The sequence below is a fragment of the Vulpes vulpes genome, chromosome X (genome assembly GCF_048418805.1).
Source record: "Vulpes vulpes isolate BD-2025 chromosome X, VulVul3, whole genome shotgun sequence".
Lineage (NCBI taxonomy): Eukaryota > Metazoa > Chordata > Mammalia > Carnivora > Canidae > Vulpes > Vulpes vulpes.
The window spans coordinates 29,522,830-29,543,151 of NC_132796.1; the positions used below are offsets into that span (position 1 = coordinate 29,522,830).

Genomic DNA, 20,322 nt, shown 5'->3' on the forward strand with positions numbered 1-20,322 from the left:
TTAAAAATAATCTCTTCAATCTCTGATTAACTATAACTTACTTCATTTCTATATTATGAAAATAAAATGCACTTTTATTTCTATATTTCACTACCTAGCAATAAGATGATTTAAAAAAACAAACACATTAGAGAACATTTCTTTTTCTTACTGTAACCAATAGTGAAAGATAATGAAGTAACTCTAAAATGGAAGTCCATGAGGCATAAGAATTGTAAAAAAGGACATATTTAAAACTGTAGAGAAAGATTAATAATTTAAGTGTGTGTGTTACTGATAAACTCAACCTCACATCAAAAAAAAAAAAAGATACAGGGGTGCCTGGGTGGCTCGGTTGGTTAAATATCTGTCTTTGGCTCAGGCCATGATCCTGGGAATCCCAGATTTGAGTCCCACATTGGGCTCCCTGCTCAGCAGGGAATCTGCTTCTCCCTCTGCCCCTCACCCTACTCATGCGCTCTCTCTCTGTCTCTCTCTCTGTCTCTCTCTCAAATAAATAAATAAAAAAGATATAACATGAAACTAGAAATATTGTGAGCTTGTGGCCTTTTTAAAGTAATAACGTTTCTCATTCTAGCTACAGTTTGAACCAACACTAATCTCATCCTATCTACCCCACTTAGTCATATGCAAAAATCTGATACACAGCCCCCAATGCCCAGAACTTACTTTCTAAAACGTTTTCTCTTCCTTTGTAAAAAAGAAGTAGCACTTCTTAGACAATAGCTGATCTTGTGACCTGGAACATATTATGACTCCCCCAAAATGAGGAAGATTTCAAAGGTAACTGGGATAATGCAAGGATTATATGAATTCAGCTAAAAAAGATTCTCATTGTCTAAGCTTTGATGATAGATGCATAAGAGGGATAATAGTACTATAATTATTTTGAATCAGTTGAGTCTGTAAATAAAAGCATGATCTTTAGTTATAATCATAAAAAGAAAATTTAATATGAAGTTTAACAAGAAAGTTATAATACAAATGAAAGGTGATATAGTAATTTTAACTTAATTCAGTAGTTAATTTTAATAATAAGGGAGTATAATGTATATAATGTTCTTTTTTCTGTTAATTATCTTTTTATGGGGATTCCTGGGTGGCTCATCTTTTTATGGGGATTCCTGGGTGGCTCAGCGGTTGCGCATCTGCCTTTGGCTCAGGGTGTGATCCCCATCTGGGGATCGAGTCCTGTGTCAGGCTCCCTGTGAGGAGCCTGCTTCTCTCTCTGACTGTGTCTCTGCCTCTCTCTGTGTGTCTCTCACGAATAAATAAAAATTAAAATTAAAAAAATATGTTTTTATGAAGAGTAATTTATACTTTTCTCAATATTTGTTATGCAAGCCAGATTGTTTAGGAAAATTAAGATCCTATAGAAAATTAAGATCCTGATTATCGCTGGTGGTTTCCCACCATACATGAGAAGAAAGAAATTTCAAATGGCTTATGAAAGATGAAGAATGGACCAAATATCATATTCCTCACTGACTACGACATGAAATCTCCAAATGACAAAACTAAATATAATCGGATGATGATAAAGCTTACTTGTTTTCAATACTGATAACAGACTAGATCGATATATAGTGTTTAATTGGCACCAGGCTATAGAGCATTGGACAAGTGAGAGTGAAAGAATAGATTACTTTGGGAAAGCTGACCAGAGTATAAGATATCAAAACTTAAGAGAAAGATTCAAGTTTGATATAATTACTGAAGCTTTATAATTAAAATAATGGGACCAAGGACTCCAGTTTCACTTATCTTAAAGGGCACAACTACATCCCATGCCCCACTCAAGAATTAGTTAGTTGATATCCAGAACCTACAACTTTGACTGGTTTTCTTGACATTTGGATTGTTTCCAATCTAAATACCAGGATGACCATAGCTGTAAACTTCCCAAATCTGCTTGGTGAGACAGAATTTATCTGTTTAATTACAATGGCTTCCTAAAAATCAAAACACTTCATCAGAAGTATATGAAATTTAAATATTTGAATAAAGTTTGCCAAAATTTCATTCAGAAAGTCTGTAATAATATAAACCATAAACAATAGTGTATAAGAGTGATTTCCCACAGTTGCCTTCTTAAGTGTCTATTCTCTTCTTTACTAACAGAAAGCACATTTCATGTGTTCAGCCCAAAACTACATTTCCTAGTGACATTGCAACCAAGAGTGAGCAAAGAGTTGAAGCATAAATCAGGTAAGTCTTCTGGATATTCTACATTCTTCTTCCTTTTCCTGCTTAGAATAAGGACATGAAGTAGGGCTATAGCAGGAATCTTGGAGCCAGAGAACTTGAGAATCAAAATTATTTGCTAAGGATGATGGTAACTTTGGAAGTGCCAATTAGTCCTGGATTGCATACACATGTAATTTATTTTAAATGAGAAAGAAAACTCTTATCTTATTAAAGCCATTTATTAAATATGTTCTCTTAGGAATCCTTTTTTAAAATTATGTTTATAAAAATATTTATTCTTAGTTTAATTTTAACTTCTTTCAGGGCTTAGTATCAGTTCATCTTTACCAGGCTTGTATATTTGTGAGCTCTTTTCTCTGTCTTATCCAGTTTCAACGTTTTTAATAAATCCCACTTGTGATGACTCACAGACTTGTATTTCTGTCTGAGAACTCTCCTCAGAAATCCAGACTCAACTGCTTTCTTGAAATCTGAGATTTTCTTTTAAATGTCCCAAAGGATACTCACACTTAAAATTTCCCCCCACCCTGTACATGGAACATTCTCCCCAACACCGAACCCCCATCTTCTACAATATTTTAGCTTAATGAAAAACTATTAATGTCCAATCAATTGCACACATCAAAAACCTAGTTTTCAGTCTGGTATATCATTAAGATGGATACTTTCTCTATCTCCATCACCACCACTCTAATTCTTCATCTCTGGAGGTGCCCAAATAAAATGGTGTCATAGATAGCTTCCCTATATCCAAATTGTCCCCTTTTAATCTATCCCTAAATTCCAGTGTGAACTTTCAAACATGTAAATTTGAACATGTACCTCACACACAGACAAAACACACACACACTCTCTTACCTTAAATCAGTCAATAGTTTTCCCATGATTTTCAGATAAAGACCAAAAATGTTAATATGGCCTATAAGGCCATGCATATTCTGGTCCCTACTACTACATATGCATCATGTGGCACTATGATCCGCTTCTCTCCTCTGTAGCCACAGTGGCTTCTTTCAGTTCCATATCCGTGTCTTAGTTACTTTCTTCGCAGAATATTTGAAAATACCTACCCTTCATCCCAATGACTCTGATTACTACTACCATTCTTTAGTTCTCAAGATAATGAAAACTTTCTCAGGGATCCTTTTTGATTCCCTCTCTGGGTCATATCTCCTGATTCTCTCTCTAGCAATGTGTAAGTACAAGTATCACCTTCTAGTACTATGTGAAATTTTTGTCCTTAGTGCCTAACATAGTGTCGTCTGTAATAATGGTACTACATATAGCTATCATTAACTATTTTATGACTCAATCTATATTTGTGCTGACTAGAATATATCTTCAGGTGCTTCTTTTAAGAGAACATGGGTAGTTACTTTCTCTGCTCTTTGCACATAACATAACTGACAAACCACCTAGCATATAAATATTTTTTACTTTCTTTCTCAAAATACTGTGGATTCTACTCTACTCTCTTCTGCATTTATTATTGCAGAAGTTTCAAAGGTCATTTTTTATTCCTTAGAGTAAGACTGATTTTCTGCCTCCTTAATTTTAGAATTATTAATTTTTTCTTGAAATGTTTTACAAATTCACTAGGATAAGCTGAGGTATTTTTCTAGGTAAGCACTTTGTCTTATAAGTCAAAACTTTCTTCAGTTGTATAATGTTTTCTTAAATTATATCTTCTATTGATTTTCTTTCATTACCCTTTGGTTTTGATTTCCTCCTTGGGAAAATAAATTTTCTCATTCTGTCTTCCCCATGTCTTATCCTATAGTTTGTGATTGTCTTCCCCTTTTTTTGTTATACTGTGTTCAGGGAAAGTGTCCTACATTTGTCCTCCACAGGATGGATAAAGTTTCTGCAACACCATCACTATGCTTCATTGTTTTCGACTAACTGAAATTCAGTCTACAGTATTAAATCTTTGCCATGTTGCCTCGTCTCACTGAACTCTCTATTCCTTTCCTCCTGACTTTGATATCAACTCAATTTTGATCATGGTTTCTTATGTTTTCACATAGATTTCAACGCTCTTACTGAGAATGTAATATCAATTTCTTAAAACTAGTTTCTACTCATGTGGTACATTTTTCTCCTAAAGATTGGGTTTTTGTTTTGTTTCTAATTGTTGTTGTTTTGTGATTTGTGACATCTATGAAACAGAAGATATAAAATTTTAGCTGTTGTTATGTCAGTTTCAGGTCTAAGTGAATTCTCCTTTCTTATAATAACTATGAAATGACTATTAAAATTATTTTCTTTATTTGCAAAACAAAGAGAACTGATCAGCCATGCAGCACCTGGTGCAAAATAGTTTTTATTGTTGCTCTTTTGTAATTGTAAGTTTTCTTTTTGTAATGTAATGCTGTTTGTAATGTTTGAGTTTTCTGGTCTAAGGAAGCATATCTTGGTCTCACTGCCTGGTTGTATGCCCATGAGGTTGAGATCTGTTTCTAGATAGTCTAGATAGAAATTCTTTTCACCCCTCAGCAGAGGTGATAAATAACTACATGCTCCAAAGGACACCATTCTCATAGTTCTCTCAACTCAGAATGGTACTGATTGTAAAATGAGAGGCATAAATGGGGCAGATTGGGGAAGACAGATGATACACCTCTCTTTTTTGAGGGGGAGAGTTAATTAATTTAACAGATAGATGACGAAGTTTTTATGGTCCCTCCTAATTTCTGTTGTCTATACTGTATTCTGCCTCATAAGCTTACTTATGCTTTAGTAAATAAAAATACTTCTTTGAGCCTTGAAGATTAAAGATTCTTAGTTTCCAATCCTGTTAAAATTTTGCAACTTTTTGGAGGATTTAATGGATATCCCAATGGTTGGAGGGAAAACTAGTGGTCATTATCTGCCATCGTAACTTGAAAATCCCTACTAAATATCTGTAGCATTCTTAAGGAGAAAATTATTACTGATTCTAGAGACTAACTTACAAAAACTATTTTGGTACACAAATAAATGTGTTTAGACCACCTATCAGTATTTGAATTTTTCTTTTATAGTACTTTCAACTAAATTTTAAACTCCAATAATATTTTTATTTTTATATTTATAGTTCAAAATAACAATTAGAATGTTAAATGTACTGTAGATGACAAAATATATATTCATAGGCAATGCCAGATCTTTTGTTTCATTTAATCAACTATACACTGATTAGTTAGCATTTGTGGGAAAATGAGTATATTTGATCAATGTAAATTGATGGTGAATTATTACAACCTCATAACTTACTTTTGTGCTGGTAATTTTTTATTTGAACTTACTACATAGAAGGCAAAGCCCCCTAGAAGTTAGAATGTAATTTTTACCTATATTTAATGATTTTTCTACACTACCTGCCTTTGATTATATTTTTCTCAAAATAAAATGTTGCACTTCTCTTACCAATGCTGTTATAGCACATATCCTAAAAGAAAAAAAAAACTTTCATTGCTATAATAATTAACTTAAATGTATGTAACAGTTTTGTAGGAATTATTTAATTATTCAAAATTCATAATTGTTCACTGATACAAAGTAGAAAGAAGTATTTCTTATTAACTTACTTTGTTTTCTGAAGGGTTTTGATAGAATAGGTATATGAATAATATTTTAACAATAATTTTAGAGTTTTAAAAATGTTTTTTCATGGGTTAGATGTAAGTGATATTTATTTTTAATTTATACTTTGTCTGATTAGCAATGGAATTGGAGAGGACCTATAAAAATATACAAGAAAAGTACCACAATGAAAAGAAAAAACTTTATAAGTTATTGAATTTGTAGGATGGTAATATGTAATCTATAATAATTACAGAGGATTGCAATGTCTGTCATTTATTAAACATTAAGCTTTGCTAAAGCAAAATCAAAATCTAAGGTGAATCTAACATAAAAATTTAAATTCAGAACATATGAATCTATATAATAAAAGGGAACATCAAATGGGAGCTACTTGGATCTGTTTAAAAATTTCTCATATTGGGGTGCCTGAGTGGCTCAGTCAGTTAAACATCAGACTCTTGATTTTGACTCAGGTCATGATCTCAGTGTTATGAGATTGGGCTCCATATGTGCTCTGCACTGGGCTTGGAGCCTGCTTAAGATTCTCGCTCCCTCTCCTATCCCCCCTCTTTCTCTCTCTCCCACTCCAAAAAAAAACATTTTTCTTATATTATCATAGTATTAAATGGACTTCAGTAAGTCCCATCCATTCATTCATTCATCTACTTCATTCAATTTATGTAATATATATGTATTGAGCAGTTACTATTACCAGGCACATTTATTAACTGATAGGTTTATAGCAGGAAAAGAGAATACAGACAAAAATCTCTGATATCATGAAGTTTATACATTAGTAAGGAAAAGAGAAAATGAACATAACAGTAAGGTATATGTTATATGTTGATAATTGTTGGTCAGTTTAAGGACTATACACTGGGGTGGGTTGTGTGAGTATTCAAATTAAGATAGCAAAGGACCTTATTCTCACCCAGATGAAATGACAACATATTTTCTCACCTCCAGATAATTTTGCTTGTAGACTAATTCAGCTTTTTTCTTACAAACATTAGTTCACATTTGCCATTAGTTCACATGCCATAGCAAATGGTTGATAAAGACCCCAGAGTTCCATCTTATGGTATACAGTATACATACTTTACACAAGAAAGTTATAAGTGCAAGTGTATTTAGTGATCCACCTTGGCCAAAGGAAAATTTCAGTATTGCTCCTGTGGGGGGAAGAAATTCTAATTTTTGTGCAACAACATTTCTCAGGGGCTTGTGAGGTTTGAGTGAGCTATACTAAATAAACGTTGAAATAACTAAACAAATTGCTGCATTGGCTTCATTAGTATTCACAATATGACCTTTGGAAAATATCTACCAAAAACAGTTTTGGTTTTGGCAGATTTGCTATTATTCTGTCATTTCTGAAAGTAATTGGAAAATAGGATCAGTTATTTCTAGAGACAAATTTCTGGTTCATGACATTAAGACCATTTAATCTGCATTCAGAATGTCTGTCATCCTCTTTGCTATTATAGGATACACATCTAATTAATTTAAAGTCTGCATCAGAAAATTAAAAAAAACTCAGAGTAAAAGGAAACTAAATTTTGGTCTTATTTTCTTCTATATGATATTGAAGCCTTATGAGAAGGCTTCTATTTATGAATTCTTCTATTTATATTAAAATTCAAGATTCTATAAGCATGAATACCTTATATGGGTCAAAGTATGACTTTTAAAAAAGTTAAAAATGACTTACACAAATATAATAAATGTTTTATTCAACTCATTAACTAATGAGGAAAACCACTAAGATGGTAAAACTGACTCCAAGATATTTCATGAAAAGGAGTTCATACAGTCAAACAAGAAAATATCTAAAATGTTTAAAAGTAAGGCTGATAGGTTAGATACAAAATTCATTATTGTCCTATGGGATAATCAAACCATAACCATCAGAATTATCTTTTCTATCAGAGAGAGACTTGTATTTTTAGCAAGTAACCTCATAGTGTCTGGGTTCTAATCAAATAGTAAATAGCAAATGTAAACACAAGTACATTCTCCTAGAAAATTATATAATCCTAGGTTGAATTTATTAAACAATATTAGAATAACATTGAAAAGACACACCTTCCACCTTTTCTGCCTTTTTTGTCCAGTTTTAATAATTTTCTTAAGAATCTCCCTGTCTTAGGTCAGGCCAGTATAGCAAATAAAATACTAGGTAGCTAAAACATTTATTTCTCACAATTATGAAGGTCTGGAAGACCAACATCAAGGTGTCAGCATGAATGGGTTCTCATGAGGACCCTTTCCTGGTTTGCAGTTGGCCATCTTCTTGCTGTGTCTTCATGTTGCAAAAACAGAGAGATTATATCCCTCATGTTTCTTCTTATAAAGGCCCTAATTCTATTCATTAATGCTCCACCTTAATGACCTAATTGTGATCCATGGGTCTCATCTCCAAATACCATTACTTTGGGGATTAGGGTTTCAACATATGAATTTTAGGAGGACACAATCATTCAGTCCATAGCATTCCCTGTTTGGGCCATAAATAATCTCTAAATATCGATCAGGAAAAAAAGGTTAGCCTTATAGTTTAGATTATTTATTTTCACAAATGCAATAAGAGGTGTTAAATAACCCCATAAGCTTTCTTGATCATGTAGCATTTAACAGATACTGACCTTTTGTTTGTAAAGTTTATTAAAGAATCCAAGATAGAACCATTTAAAAGATTCTGTAAAGTCTAGGCTAGGAAGTTAAGGCCAGGAAAATTTCTCCCATAGATTTTACTGTTGTATCCATAGAATTAGTAAATTCCCCTTTCCTCAAGTTCCCCAAAATATGCTAAGGTTTTTGGCCTGTCAGGAAGTTACTTTATCACTTGTGAGGCTGAAGCCTTGTAAGCTAGGTACCAGGCCAGTCTCCTATGAAGGTTCTGTAGGCATCAGTGCCTTTGTTCTTTAATGGTGAGCTTGTTGTACCTGATGAAAAGTGATTCATTCCTAAATATAACACCACAGAATGTCTTTGGTTGAACAATCAACTTTTACAATTTGAGGTAAAATGGAGACATATTCTTATTGAAATAATGAAAATAGCTTTACCACAAAAATAAGGAAACTCTAAAAATATTTGTTTCTGAATTATAAAACTTTATTGAGAATTAGATTCCCTTTTAAAATGCTTCATTTCTATTTACAAAAAAATAAAAAACTTTAAATTGAGGGTAAGAGATCTACAAGGAAGAAAAAGTGATTCCTTGTATATTCATCAGTAGAATATTAAAACAACATCAACAATACTCCAAACAAATAAACACTGTTAACATTTTCTCATAAGTTTTTTTCAGTCCTAGGTAATTAATTCTTGTTTCCTTGGACCATGGATCAGCAGTCTGCCTCCAATGAAATCATCTTGTTCTGAAATAATCTTAGGAAGCCTAATTCAGCCCTCCAGTACTGTTAGAAAGATTTCTAAGTGATATAAGCTTGGCAATCTTTAGTCAAGAGTCTTTTCTTTCACATATCAATAATTAAGATATTTGGTAGTCCTTTCCTTGAGTCACAGAGACTGACTAACCTTCTTTATTGAATACAGGAGTTCTATCCTTAGAGTCTTCAAGTAAAAATCAGAGTAAAGTTCACCTATAGATGAGAATAAATGGCTGTTGTTAATTTATAACAGTAATCAAGAGTATTAAAATGGAAGTGAGCTATTAGAGTGTACAACCCAATACTATTTCATGAGATTCTTATCGATTGTCATTTGAGGATAATAACTGAATATTATAAATAATGAGCACATTGACAAATCCCAGGACCTTGCTGTGAAGTGTAAAATCTCTTAAACTTTTATATTAAAGTCATTTTATGTGCAAAATTAACTCAGGTAAGGTTGAGTTTCCTTATTTATTAAATTATTCTTTTTATTCATCTCTTATTTTATTCATCATCTTATTATTGTACTTGTGTTTACATTTGCTATTTACTATTTGATTAGAACCCAGACGCTATGAGGTTACTTGCTAAAAATATATTGAGCTAATTAATAAATAAATTGAGCCAAATAATCTTAATTTTTATAGTATCTTTTTTCTTGTTGTTAATTAGGAGAAAGAAGAATTCTTTGATTTTCTAGGGCCTGCTGGGAAATTTCAAAGATACTTTCATGTGTAAAAATATCTTAATTTTTTTAATTAAGGGTCTGGTCTAGGGAAGACAAAATCAAAACAGCTACCAAAGGAGATTTAGGTACTTGATTAAGATAAGATGAGGGCAGCCCTGGTGGCTCAGGGGTTTAGCGCCACCTTCAGCCCAGGGCGTGATCCTGGAGTCCTGGGATGGAGTCCCACATCAGGCTCCCTGCATGGAGCCTGCTTTTCCCTCTGCCTGTGTCTCTGCCTCTCTCTTTCTCTCTGTGTCTCTCATGAATAAATAAATAAAATCTTAAAAAAAAAAAAGATAAGATGATGGACACTTGAGAAACAATATTTGCTTATCTATTTAATTCAAGTGTCAATATAATGTTTTAAAATAAACTAGAAGAAGGTGACAAATGGTTGTAAGAATTTCAGCTCTTTAAAAATGAAGACTCTTTTTTTTCTTTTAGTTTTTAATAATCTATAACAGAGGTTAGCAACTGATGGCCCATAGGCCTAGTCATGAGTTCATGGGTACAGTTCATAAGCTAAAAGTAGTTTTGTATTTTCAAATGTTTGATAAAATTTAAATTAGGGACAACTTTTTGTGGGATATGAAATTTCAGTATTCATAAATATTATTGAACACAACTACACTTAATTTTTAATTTTTTTCACTTAATTCTTTATACCCTTGGGGAAGAAAAATTTTTCTCTATCTTTCAAGATTTTTTGGCTGGTATAATAATTAAATTAACATGAGATAGATTGACACACCTAATTTAATTCTGTACATAGGGGAACTGTGGAAGAATATAAGGCCCAGGAGCTGTCAGGCAATTGAGACTTATGCACCATCCAGAGCTAAGGAGAAGGGGGTAGGAGCCTGGAAATTCAAAAGGAAGGCAGATAATTCAAAAGAAAATGAAAAAGAGTAAATGTTTAGTAAACAAATGTTTGCTGGGCTGTACAGAAACATTGGGACACAGAGAGGAATTTTAGCAAACAGGCTTTGCTATGTTTCTCCCTGTCTACCACACCTAATTCATATTATACTGTCATTATCTATGGTGATAGCTCTCTCCTGGAGCAGGTCCTCTATTTAAATTATTTTAGGCAGTTAGTGGAGAGACAAAAAAGAAAAACTTCTTGAGTTTTCTGTTTCTTAACAATAATCAACTTAATGGGCACCTGAGTGACTCAGTTCGTTAAGCATCCATTTCTTGATTTGGGCATAGGTTATGCTCTCAGGGTTATGAGATCAAGCCACATGTCAGGCTCTGCCCTGGGCATGGAGCCTGCTTGAGATTCTCTCTCTCCCTCTCCTTCTACCCCCTCACCTTTCTCTCTATATCTCTCTCCCTCGCTATAATCAACCTAAAATAATCTACATGCCAAAGAAACACATTTTATGGTGGCAAATGTCCCCCTTTCCATATATTGTCTATGGCTGCTTTTCCACTGTAGTGACAGATCTTATAGTCCTTATAGTCCTCCTTATAGTCCTCAAAGCCTAAGATATTTAACAGATGGCATTTAACAGAAAAAAAAAAAAGATTGCTGACTGCTGTTCTAGAACTCGATAGAGTCAACACAAAGCACTGAAAAATTTTTGAGTGAAATACTGAATTCTGCTCTCTGAGCAGATTACACGAAGAGTAACCTTTTTATTCCTCCTTGTTAAGACTTAAACCTGTAAGATGAATTGTCATTTTAACAAAGAGAAAACCAACTAAAAGATTCACAGCTTCTTCTTTATAAATTATCTTGTGAATAAGCTCATCAACATTGAGCAAAATTTGTCAAAATGTTAATACATGTCAATTCTTCTTTTGAGTTCCATTATTTGCAATTATATAAACTAAAAGACTGAATTTCCTTACTGCAAAAATTCCACTACTTTCTCTATCCAGGATTTGTCTTTTGAAATAGACACCTTATTTTACCAACTTCTTTCTTTCTTTCCTTCTTTTTTTTTTTTTTTGGATAAAACACATCCCATTACCTTGCACACACATCCGTGCTTTTCTACTATTATTAATTTAATAGAGTTTCAGTTATCCACAGTAACTATATCTCTTAACCAATTTAACTTCTTTTTCACAAGGTAAACACATATCATACAAAACAATTAACAGATGAGCAAAACTCAGAATCCATATAAGAATCTTAGGAAGTTATGTACACACATCCATATTACTTTACATATAATTATTATTGTCTAAAAACTTTGTCAGAATTATGAATATAGTTTTAAATTTTTCACAATCCTAATCAATGTATAGAAAAAATTTGCCATCTGAACAATAAGCCAATATAAAAAGTTTGTGAATTTCAGAATTATTAGTCTCTTCATGAAAAAACAAACTTAATATAATAAAAATATAATACATTGATTAAATTATACTCAATACTTATAAAAACTTGAGAAAAGTCATGACACTGTTTTGAAACCAGCCTCATTTGTTCAGAGTTTCACTTTGAAAATGTGAACTTGGATTCTTACCTAAACATGCTCACAGTTTCTGTAAAAAATATTTTTGGGGTGCCTGGGTGGCTCAGTTGGTTTAAGGTCTGCCTTTGGCTCAGGTCATGGTCCCAGGGTCCTGAATCAAGCCCTGTGTTGGGCTTTCTGCTCAGTGAGGAGCCTGCTTCTCCTTTCTCTGCCTGTCACTCTGCCTACTTCTGTGTGCTCTCTCTCTCTCTCTCTCTGCCAAATAAATAAATAAAATCTTAAAAAGAAAAATGTTTTTCTTTTTAAAAGCTAGCATATTTAAAGTTTCAGCTTCTTTATTTTTACACTTTTAGAAATGCTAGATATAGATACATTTATAAATCTCCATAAACCCATTAAAATAAAGCTCCATCAATTTTGGAGACTATATAATCTAATTCATTAATACTCCTTGGAGATAGAAAAATATTTCAGATTACAAGAGGCTCTTCTCAATTAGACACCCCAGCAGTAAGAGAGCTTACAGCTTCATTTCTCTACTTCAGTCATAAGTCAAAAATAAATGTAAAAACATAAAAATGTAGCCCTTCAGCTATTAAGAGACTATTTTTGGGGCTATGCTAAGTTGCAACAGGGTGATTTTTGTGATTGTGAGACTAACAAAGTAATTGTCAAACTTTATTTTATAACTTCTATGGAGCAGGACAAAGCAGATGGTAGTGAGATACCCACTGGGTCCTGCAGGACTGGGGTCTGGGGAGCCAAAACCTTGGCTGCACTCCAGGAAGAGTAAGGGATAACCCTCTTTGGGAAACTCCCTTACATTGGACTGAAAGAAAGCAAAATATACCACCCCAAAATATTCCTCTTTGGCATATTGATTATTTTAAGCTAGTTATTTTTAAGAAACAGCAGACACAGGTGAAGCTCTGAAAACTGAGTAGAACTTACTCTTTTGTAAGAAATATTTACATTTATAGAGAAATCTCCATTTGTAAGGGTTACTCTTTCTCTGTATCAAGAAGAGAAAGCTGACTCTAAATCTCTAGAAACTCTGATACAGAAGGCAGTGACTTAAATCTACATAACAACCTTACTCTTATTTATAGTCCTTTTCCTTGTAGCCTCTCATAACTGACTTCCCAGGCACAACATCTTTTGTTTTTAGCTGGAGATGAGATTTAAGATGTGACTTGGGTGATTCAGACAAATTACTCAGTTTTTCTGGGTCTCTACCATGTATACATGAGGTATACATGCTATTTTCTCTTGTTAATCTTTTTATTACAGGAGGATCTCAGCCAAGAACCTAGAAGAGTAGAGGGAAAATTATTTTTCCTTTCCCAAAGATATTGAAAATTCACTCAGAGCCAGGACCTATAATCTTTCCCATTGGTTCCCATTTTTATTCATCAATGCTTCCTTGATTGCTTTGAGAGGTTACTTCTACCTTCCTTCTAGTATCCTAGCTCTTAAAAACAAAAGCCATAGTAAGTACACCTGAGTTGGAGAATCACAATTGTTCTCTCTACAGGAAAAGATTGCAGAACTGAAAGAAAAGATAGTGCTCACACATTCGTGTTTAAATTCACTTATGAGGATTCTGGAAAGGAAATGTCTCTTGATCACTCCCAGACTGAATCAGAATGAAGACTCTGGTACCAACTTCAGCCTCTATTGTGATATTAAAAGAGAGGTTCTGCTAGATTATTTTTCAAGAATGACTGGCTTGAAGAATTGGGGAGGGGCACCTGGGTGGTTCAGTCAGTTAAGCATTGGACTCTTGATTTTGGCTCAGGTCATGATCTCAGGGTTGTGAGATTGAGCCCCACCCACATCAGGCTCTGTGCTCATGGAGCCTACTTAAGATTCTCTCTCCCACTCCCCAAACCTCCTTGCACAGTGCATACCCACATGCACACACATTCTCTTTCAGGAAAAAAAAATAATGGGGGAAAATGCGGTTTATTAAACTTACCTTTGGATTTATTTAATGAATCTTTATAAAGCTATTACTCAAAGGTAAAAAACTAAGGAATCTTTTGTTTAGATTTCATAGCTAGTTTGTCTTAGGAAATCACTTTAGCTTCTTGTTAATTTCACAGTATTTATTGTGTTAAAAATCTTTTATCACGAATTTAAAGTTTATGAGACAATGTTTCATGTGTACTCTGGTCCACAGATTCATGGTTGGTCTGTAAATAGAATTGAAATTCAGACTGACTACTATTAACTCTTCACAGAGCAATTATTATATAAATGAGCCAATTTTTTTCCTTAAGTAAAATATTCTGCATATTCTATAGGTCATATCCAGTAAGTTGACTAAATGGTATTTGTCTCCCTTTTCAGTAGTAAATAACTAAATGTAATGCATAATATGAAGTAGATGATAAAGCATGTAAAACATATTCAGTGAAACGCTGTTTTTTTCATATTATGTTTTACATATTAGTTTGACAGATTCCTTCTGATTTAGCTTATGTAGTTTTATTACTACATTTTTACCATCATATCTAGCAATGTATCAGGAATGTCATAAATTACATTATTTTAAGCTCATCTATGGAAAAAATAAGCATGAGTCACATGGAATATGTTTTGGCTAAGAAAATACAATGTTGAATAAATGCTTTTGTTTTTCTTAAAAAATTAAATAATGATATTTATGTTCCTACTTTTGGGGCAATTAAGCCAATGAAAATTAGGAATTAAATTTAAATGAAATAAGCTAATGAAGAGCGAATGTTATAGCTATGTAGGGTGCCTGAGGAAAAAAAAACAACAAAACTTATGTGAAACATGTATGAGGAATATTATGAAAATTTACTGAAAGAGCTAAACAAATAGAAATAATGGATAGGAAGATTCAGTGTCAAATACTCAATTGTCTGAAATGCAATTCAAACAAATATCTTAATTGCCTTTCATGGATTCTGAGACCCTGAACTTGTGGTAATTGAAAACAAACTATATAGGAAATGGCAAAAGAAATAGCCAAGCTATTCTTTTTTTTTTTTATGATAGTCACAGAGAGAGAGAGAGAGAGAGAGAGAGAGAGAGAGGCAGAGACACAGGCAGAGGAAGAAGCAGGCTCCATGCACTGGGAGCCTGATGTGGGATTCGATCCGGGGTCTCCAGGATCGCGCCCTGGGCCAAAGGCAGGCACCAAACCGCTGCGCCACCCAGAGATCCCCAGCCAAGCTATTCTTAAAAGAGAAAACAAAAGCTGGAGAGGGACACATATTCTGCTAGAAAATGAGATAATACCAATCAGTAGTCATTTAAAAGTCCTATACTAACATAGGGTCAAACAAGTAGAAATGGATGCAACCATTTAATAATATCAGATTTTATAAATTTGGGTGGTGGTGGTGGTATCACAGTATTTATTAAGTTTTATAATAACATATGTGTTATGTGTATTCTTCTTTATGGTATATTATTTATCTTTGATGCACATTGTCTCAGACCTTAGCTGGGCAGAAATTCAAGACCAACTTAGCAGGTGGATCTGGCTTAGGGTATCTCATGATGTTCAGTCACATGTCAGCCAGGGCTGCCAACATCTTAAGAATTGACTAGAGCTAGAAAATCTGCATCTATGGTGCCTCACTCACATGCTTAGTGCTGTATTTTGGAAGGAGGACTCAGTTCTTTCTTACTGATTTCTTCTTACTGGGCCTACATGGGCTGCTTCATTTTTTTGTTTTGTTTTGTTTTATTGCCATGTGTCAGCTGGCTTCTCCCAGAAGAAGTGATTGAAGAGAAAGCAAGGTAGAAACTATAATACCTCATATGACCTAGCTTTTGAAGTCATACACCATCAGACACCTATTGAATAGGGGAGGAAACTACACAAGAGCATAAATATCTAAAATGTGGAGTACTGGATGCCATCTTGGGTGTTGGTTATTATAGTACATTTCATATATTACATTTTTAAAATAAAGAAAAATATCTTTCCTGGGCAATGGAATACCAACTAATCTCGCCAATTATGCTCTGAATACCGTGAAAGAATGCAATTTATATAATTATTTATTAAGCAATAACCTCACCCACAAGAAAAAATGCCACGGGGCTTATGCGAAATATTTACTCATTGACTGACTTATATAAAATAAATTTATCTAAAAGTGTTGGGTACCTTGATAAATAGGAAAAGCTTGATATCTTTACATGACCAAATGCTGCCATAATATGACAGACCATTTTCATTTCCAGTATTTTGTTTGAGGTTTGAACATACTTTTTTCTGCATAAAAATCAATGATTTTTGAAGAGTATTTTGGCCATTCCATCTATAATCTATATGTTACAGTACATATGAGAAAATGATAGTGTGACATTAAGTTATCTTTATACCTAGACCCTAACAAATTTAACTTTTAAAGGAATATTGCAATAAAAAATATGCTTAGTTCTTTCTATATTTATTTCAAAAACAGTAAAATTAGTGTTATTTCTCCTTTGAAATATGGATATAAGTATTGAGTAAGCATAGATAATGGAATTTTGCATACTCACATATATCCTGTTGATCAAATAAAGTATAGTAAAACTATGAAGTTCAGTATTGTATTTGGAGCCAAAATGTTTTTGGTTTCTCCTCTGATGTAACAGAACTTTTCTATGCTGTTACAGGAGAGTTTTCATCTTTTACTTGGAAAATTGCAACACTACTACACAAGTCAAGTCTTAACACATTTAACATTTGCTTATTGAAACCAATGTCATAAAGTCAAATAGGTAGTCAATTTATTAAATTAAAATTTGATATGAGGTTCACCCTTGTTGTACAATAGCATTAATGGCCTCCCTCTTCTGCTCTCTGTCATGCTGAGCTGCTATGAAGCCCCTGCCAGTAAGTTCATAAGAGCTTAAAACCGTCATCACCACTCCAACTCTTATCAGGGCATAAAAATAGTTGAAGCAGATCACCCAGGAAAGCTCTTCATTGGTGGCCTCAATACAAAAACAATTGAGAAATCCCTTGAAACAGTATTTGACAAATATGGAAAAATAGTAGAAGTTATATTGATGAAAGATCATGAAACCAACAAATCAAGAGAATTTGCTTTTGTCACATTTGAAAGCCCAGCAGATGCTAAGGATGCAGCCAGAGATGTGAATGGAAAGTCCTTAGACCGAAAAGCCATCAAGGTAGAACAAACCACTAAACCATCATTTGAAAGTGATAGATGTGAACCACCTCTACCTCCAAAAAGCAGAGGCCGTCCAAGAGGTCTCAGAGGTGGAGGAGGAGGAAGGGGAGGAATCAGGGGACCTCTTTCATGCAGGGGACACATGGATAATGGTGGCTATTCTATGAATTTTAACATAAATTATTCCAGGGGACCACTTCCAATAAAAAAGGGGACCACCACCACAAAGTGGCTGTCTTCCTCCTAAAGATTTGCCTCTTCAGGACCAGTTCACAGCAGCAGTGGAATGGAAGGAAGGGCTCTGGTGCAATATGGAAGAGATAGTTATGGAGACACACCTTGAAGGGAACCCCTGCCCTCTTGTAGAGATGTTTATTTGTCCCCAAGAGATGATGGGCATTCTACTAAAGACAGCATTTCAAGCACAGATTACCCAAGTTCTCCTGATACAAAAGATTAAGCACCACCACCAAGAGATTATATTTACTGTGACTCTGGTCATTCTAGTTCACATGATGACTACCCATCAAGAGGCTATAGTGATAGAGATAGCTATGGTCCTGATTCTAACTACTCAGATCATCCAAGTGGAGGTTCCTACAGAGATTCATATGAGAGTTATGGTAACTCATGTGATGTCCCCCTACAAGAGGGCCCCTGCCATCTTATGGTGGATGCAGTCTCTGTGATGATTACAGCAGCTCATATGATGGATATGGCAGAAAGCAAGACAGGCAGCTGAAGTGATCTCTACTCAAGTGGTAATGATTAGGATGGCAGACAAGAAAGAGGGCTTCCCCCTTCTATGGAAAGGAAGTACCCTCCTCCATGTGATTCTACAACACTTCAAGCTGTAGAGCACCGAGAGGTGGTGGCTGTGGAGGAAGCTGATCTGATAGAGGGAGAGGCAGAAGCAGATATTAAAAACCAAACTTTGGACCAAAATCCCCATTCAAAAAAACAAGGAAACAAACAAAGAAAAACCCAATGACTATTAAAAGGAAAAAATGTGTTACCTTTTTAAAATTTCCTGTGAAGTTCTCATACCATTATTTTTATGTCCTTGTGAGGGGAAAAAAGTAAACTTGTTTAACCTTTCTTGACTTTATGACATTGCTTTTGGCAAGCAAATGTTAAATGTGTTAAGACCTGACTTCTGCACTAGTGTTGTATTTTCCAAATAAAAGTGTCCCAAAAGGCCACTTTCTATATCTGATTTTTCCCAGTAAATGAGGCAAACAATTCTAAGACCTTCCACAAACATCTAGCCATCTAAAATGGAGAGGTAAATCCTTCTGCCTGTACAAACAAGCTAGCTAATAGAGGATGGTAGGAGTATACTACTCTTAGGATTTCAGAGTGTCTTCAAACTGAAATCTCAATGTTCTCAGTATGAAAAACCTGAGATCATCAGATGCTTATGTAAGAAAAGTGCTCTTTGCCCAGCAAATCCAAAAAAAGTAAATGGATAATTCTGGCCATATTTTGCCTTTCTGATATTTCCTTGGAATCTACAGGAACCTCCGCTTTCCCCTCTCCCCAAAATACCATTTAAGTGTGTGCTAAGCAACTACAGAACACTAAATAAAAAGTTTGCCCAAAACCAAAAAATAAAAAATTTAATATGACTTCAATCTTCTTAAATTTATTAAGACTTGTTTTCTGACCTATCATATGATCTATCCTTGAAAATGTTCCATGTGGACTTGAGAAGAAGTGTATCCTGCTGCTGTTGTATAGAATGTTCTATATTATATCTGTTAGTTTTATTTAGAGTATAGTTCAAGTTCAATGTCTGCTTATTGATTTTTCTGTCTGGATGACCTATTCATTGCTGAATGTGGAGTTTTGAAGCCCCCTACTAGTATTATATCATTATCTATTTCTTTCTTCATAACTGTTAATATTTGCTTAATATATTTTGATGCTCCTCTGTTGGGTGCATATAAATTCACAATTGTTACATCCTCTTGATAAATTGACCTCTTTATCATTATATAATTAACTTCTTTGTTTCTTGTTACTGCTTTTGGCTTAAAGTGTATTTTGACTGATGTAAGTATAATTTTCCCTGCCCTCTTTGGTTTCTATTTTCTTGTAATATCTTTTTCTATCCCTTTTCTTTAAACGTATATTAAAGCTAAAGTGAGTTTCTGATAGATAGCATATAGTTGGGTCTTGTGTTTTTTTCATCCAGCTATTTTATGTCTTTTGATGGTAGAATTCAGTCTATTTATATTTAAAGTAATTATTGGTAGATAAGAACTTGCTAATACCATCTTGTTGTTTTCTGGTTGTTTAGTAGTTCTCTTGTCCATGTTTTTCTCTTTTGCCATGTTCCTTTGTGATTTGATGATTTTCTGTATTGGTATACTTTGATTCCCTCCACTTTGTCTTTTGTGAACCTACTATAGATTTTTACTTTGTGGTTACCCGGAGGATTACATAAAACATTTTAAAGATACAAGTCTTGTTTATACTGTTAACAACTAAACTTCAATAGCCTACAAAAACTACACTTTACTCAACCCATTTATTTTTTGTTTATTGAAATATATTTGGCATATAACAATGTGTAGTTTAAGGCATACAATGTGTTAATTTGACACATTTATATTTTGAAATATGATTGCAGTTATAGAATTAGCTACCACCTTATCATGTTACATAATTATCCTTTGGGTTTTTTTGTGCTAGATATAAATAAGATCTAGTCTCTTAGCAAGTTTGATGTGTTTATTATATAATGTTGTCAATAATCACCATACTGTGCATTAGATCACTAGGACTTATTTATTTGCTAGTTACAAATTTGTAACATT

General features: G+C 33.8%; 1 protein-coding gene across 1 annotated transcript; it reads left to right on the top strand.

The window, feature by feature from the left end:
* The first annotated feature begins 765 nt into the window (after positions 1–765).
* Positions 766–18,189, top strand: LOC112919010 (uncharacterized). Its single transcript, XM_025997381.1, has 3 exons — positions 766–783; positions 17,250–17,484; positions 17,810–18,189. The coding sequence occupies exons 1-3, from the start codon at positions 766–768 to the stop codon at positions 18,187–18,189; spliced, it is 633 nt and encodes a 210-aa protein (XP_025853166.1).
* Positions 18,190–20,322: the final 2,133 nt, after the last annotated feature.

Excerpts from the sequence above, each read along its gene's own strand:
- LOC112919010 (XM_025997381.1), top strand. Across the intron at positions 17,485-17,809 it reads GAATGGAAAGTCCTTAGACC|ATATGGAAGAGATAGTTATG; the intron begins GAAAAGCCATCA and ends GGCTCTGGTGCA.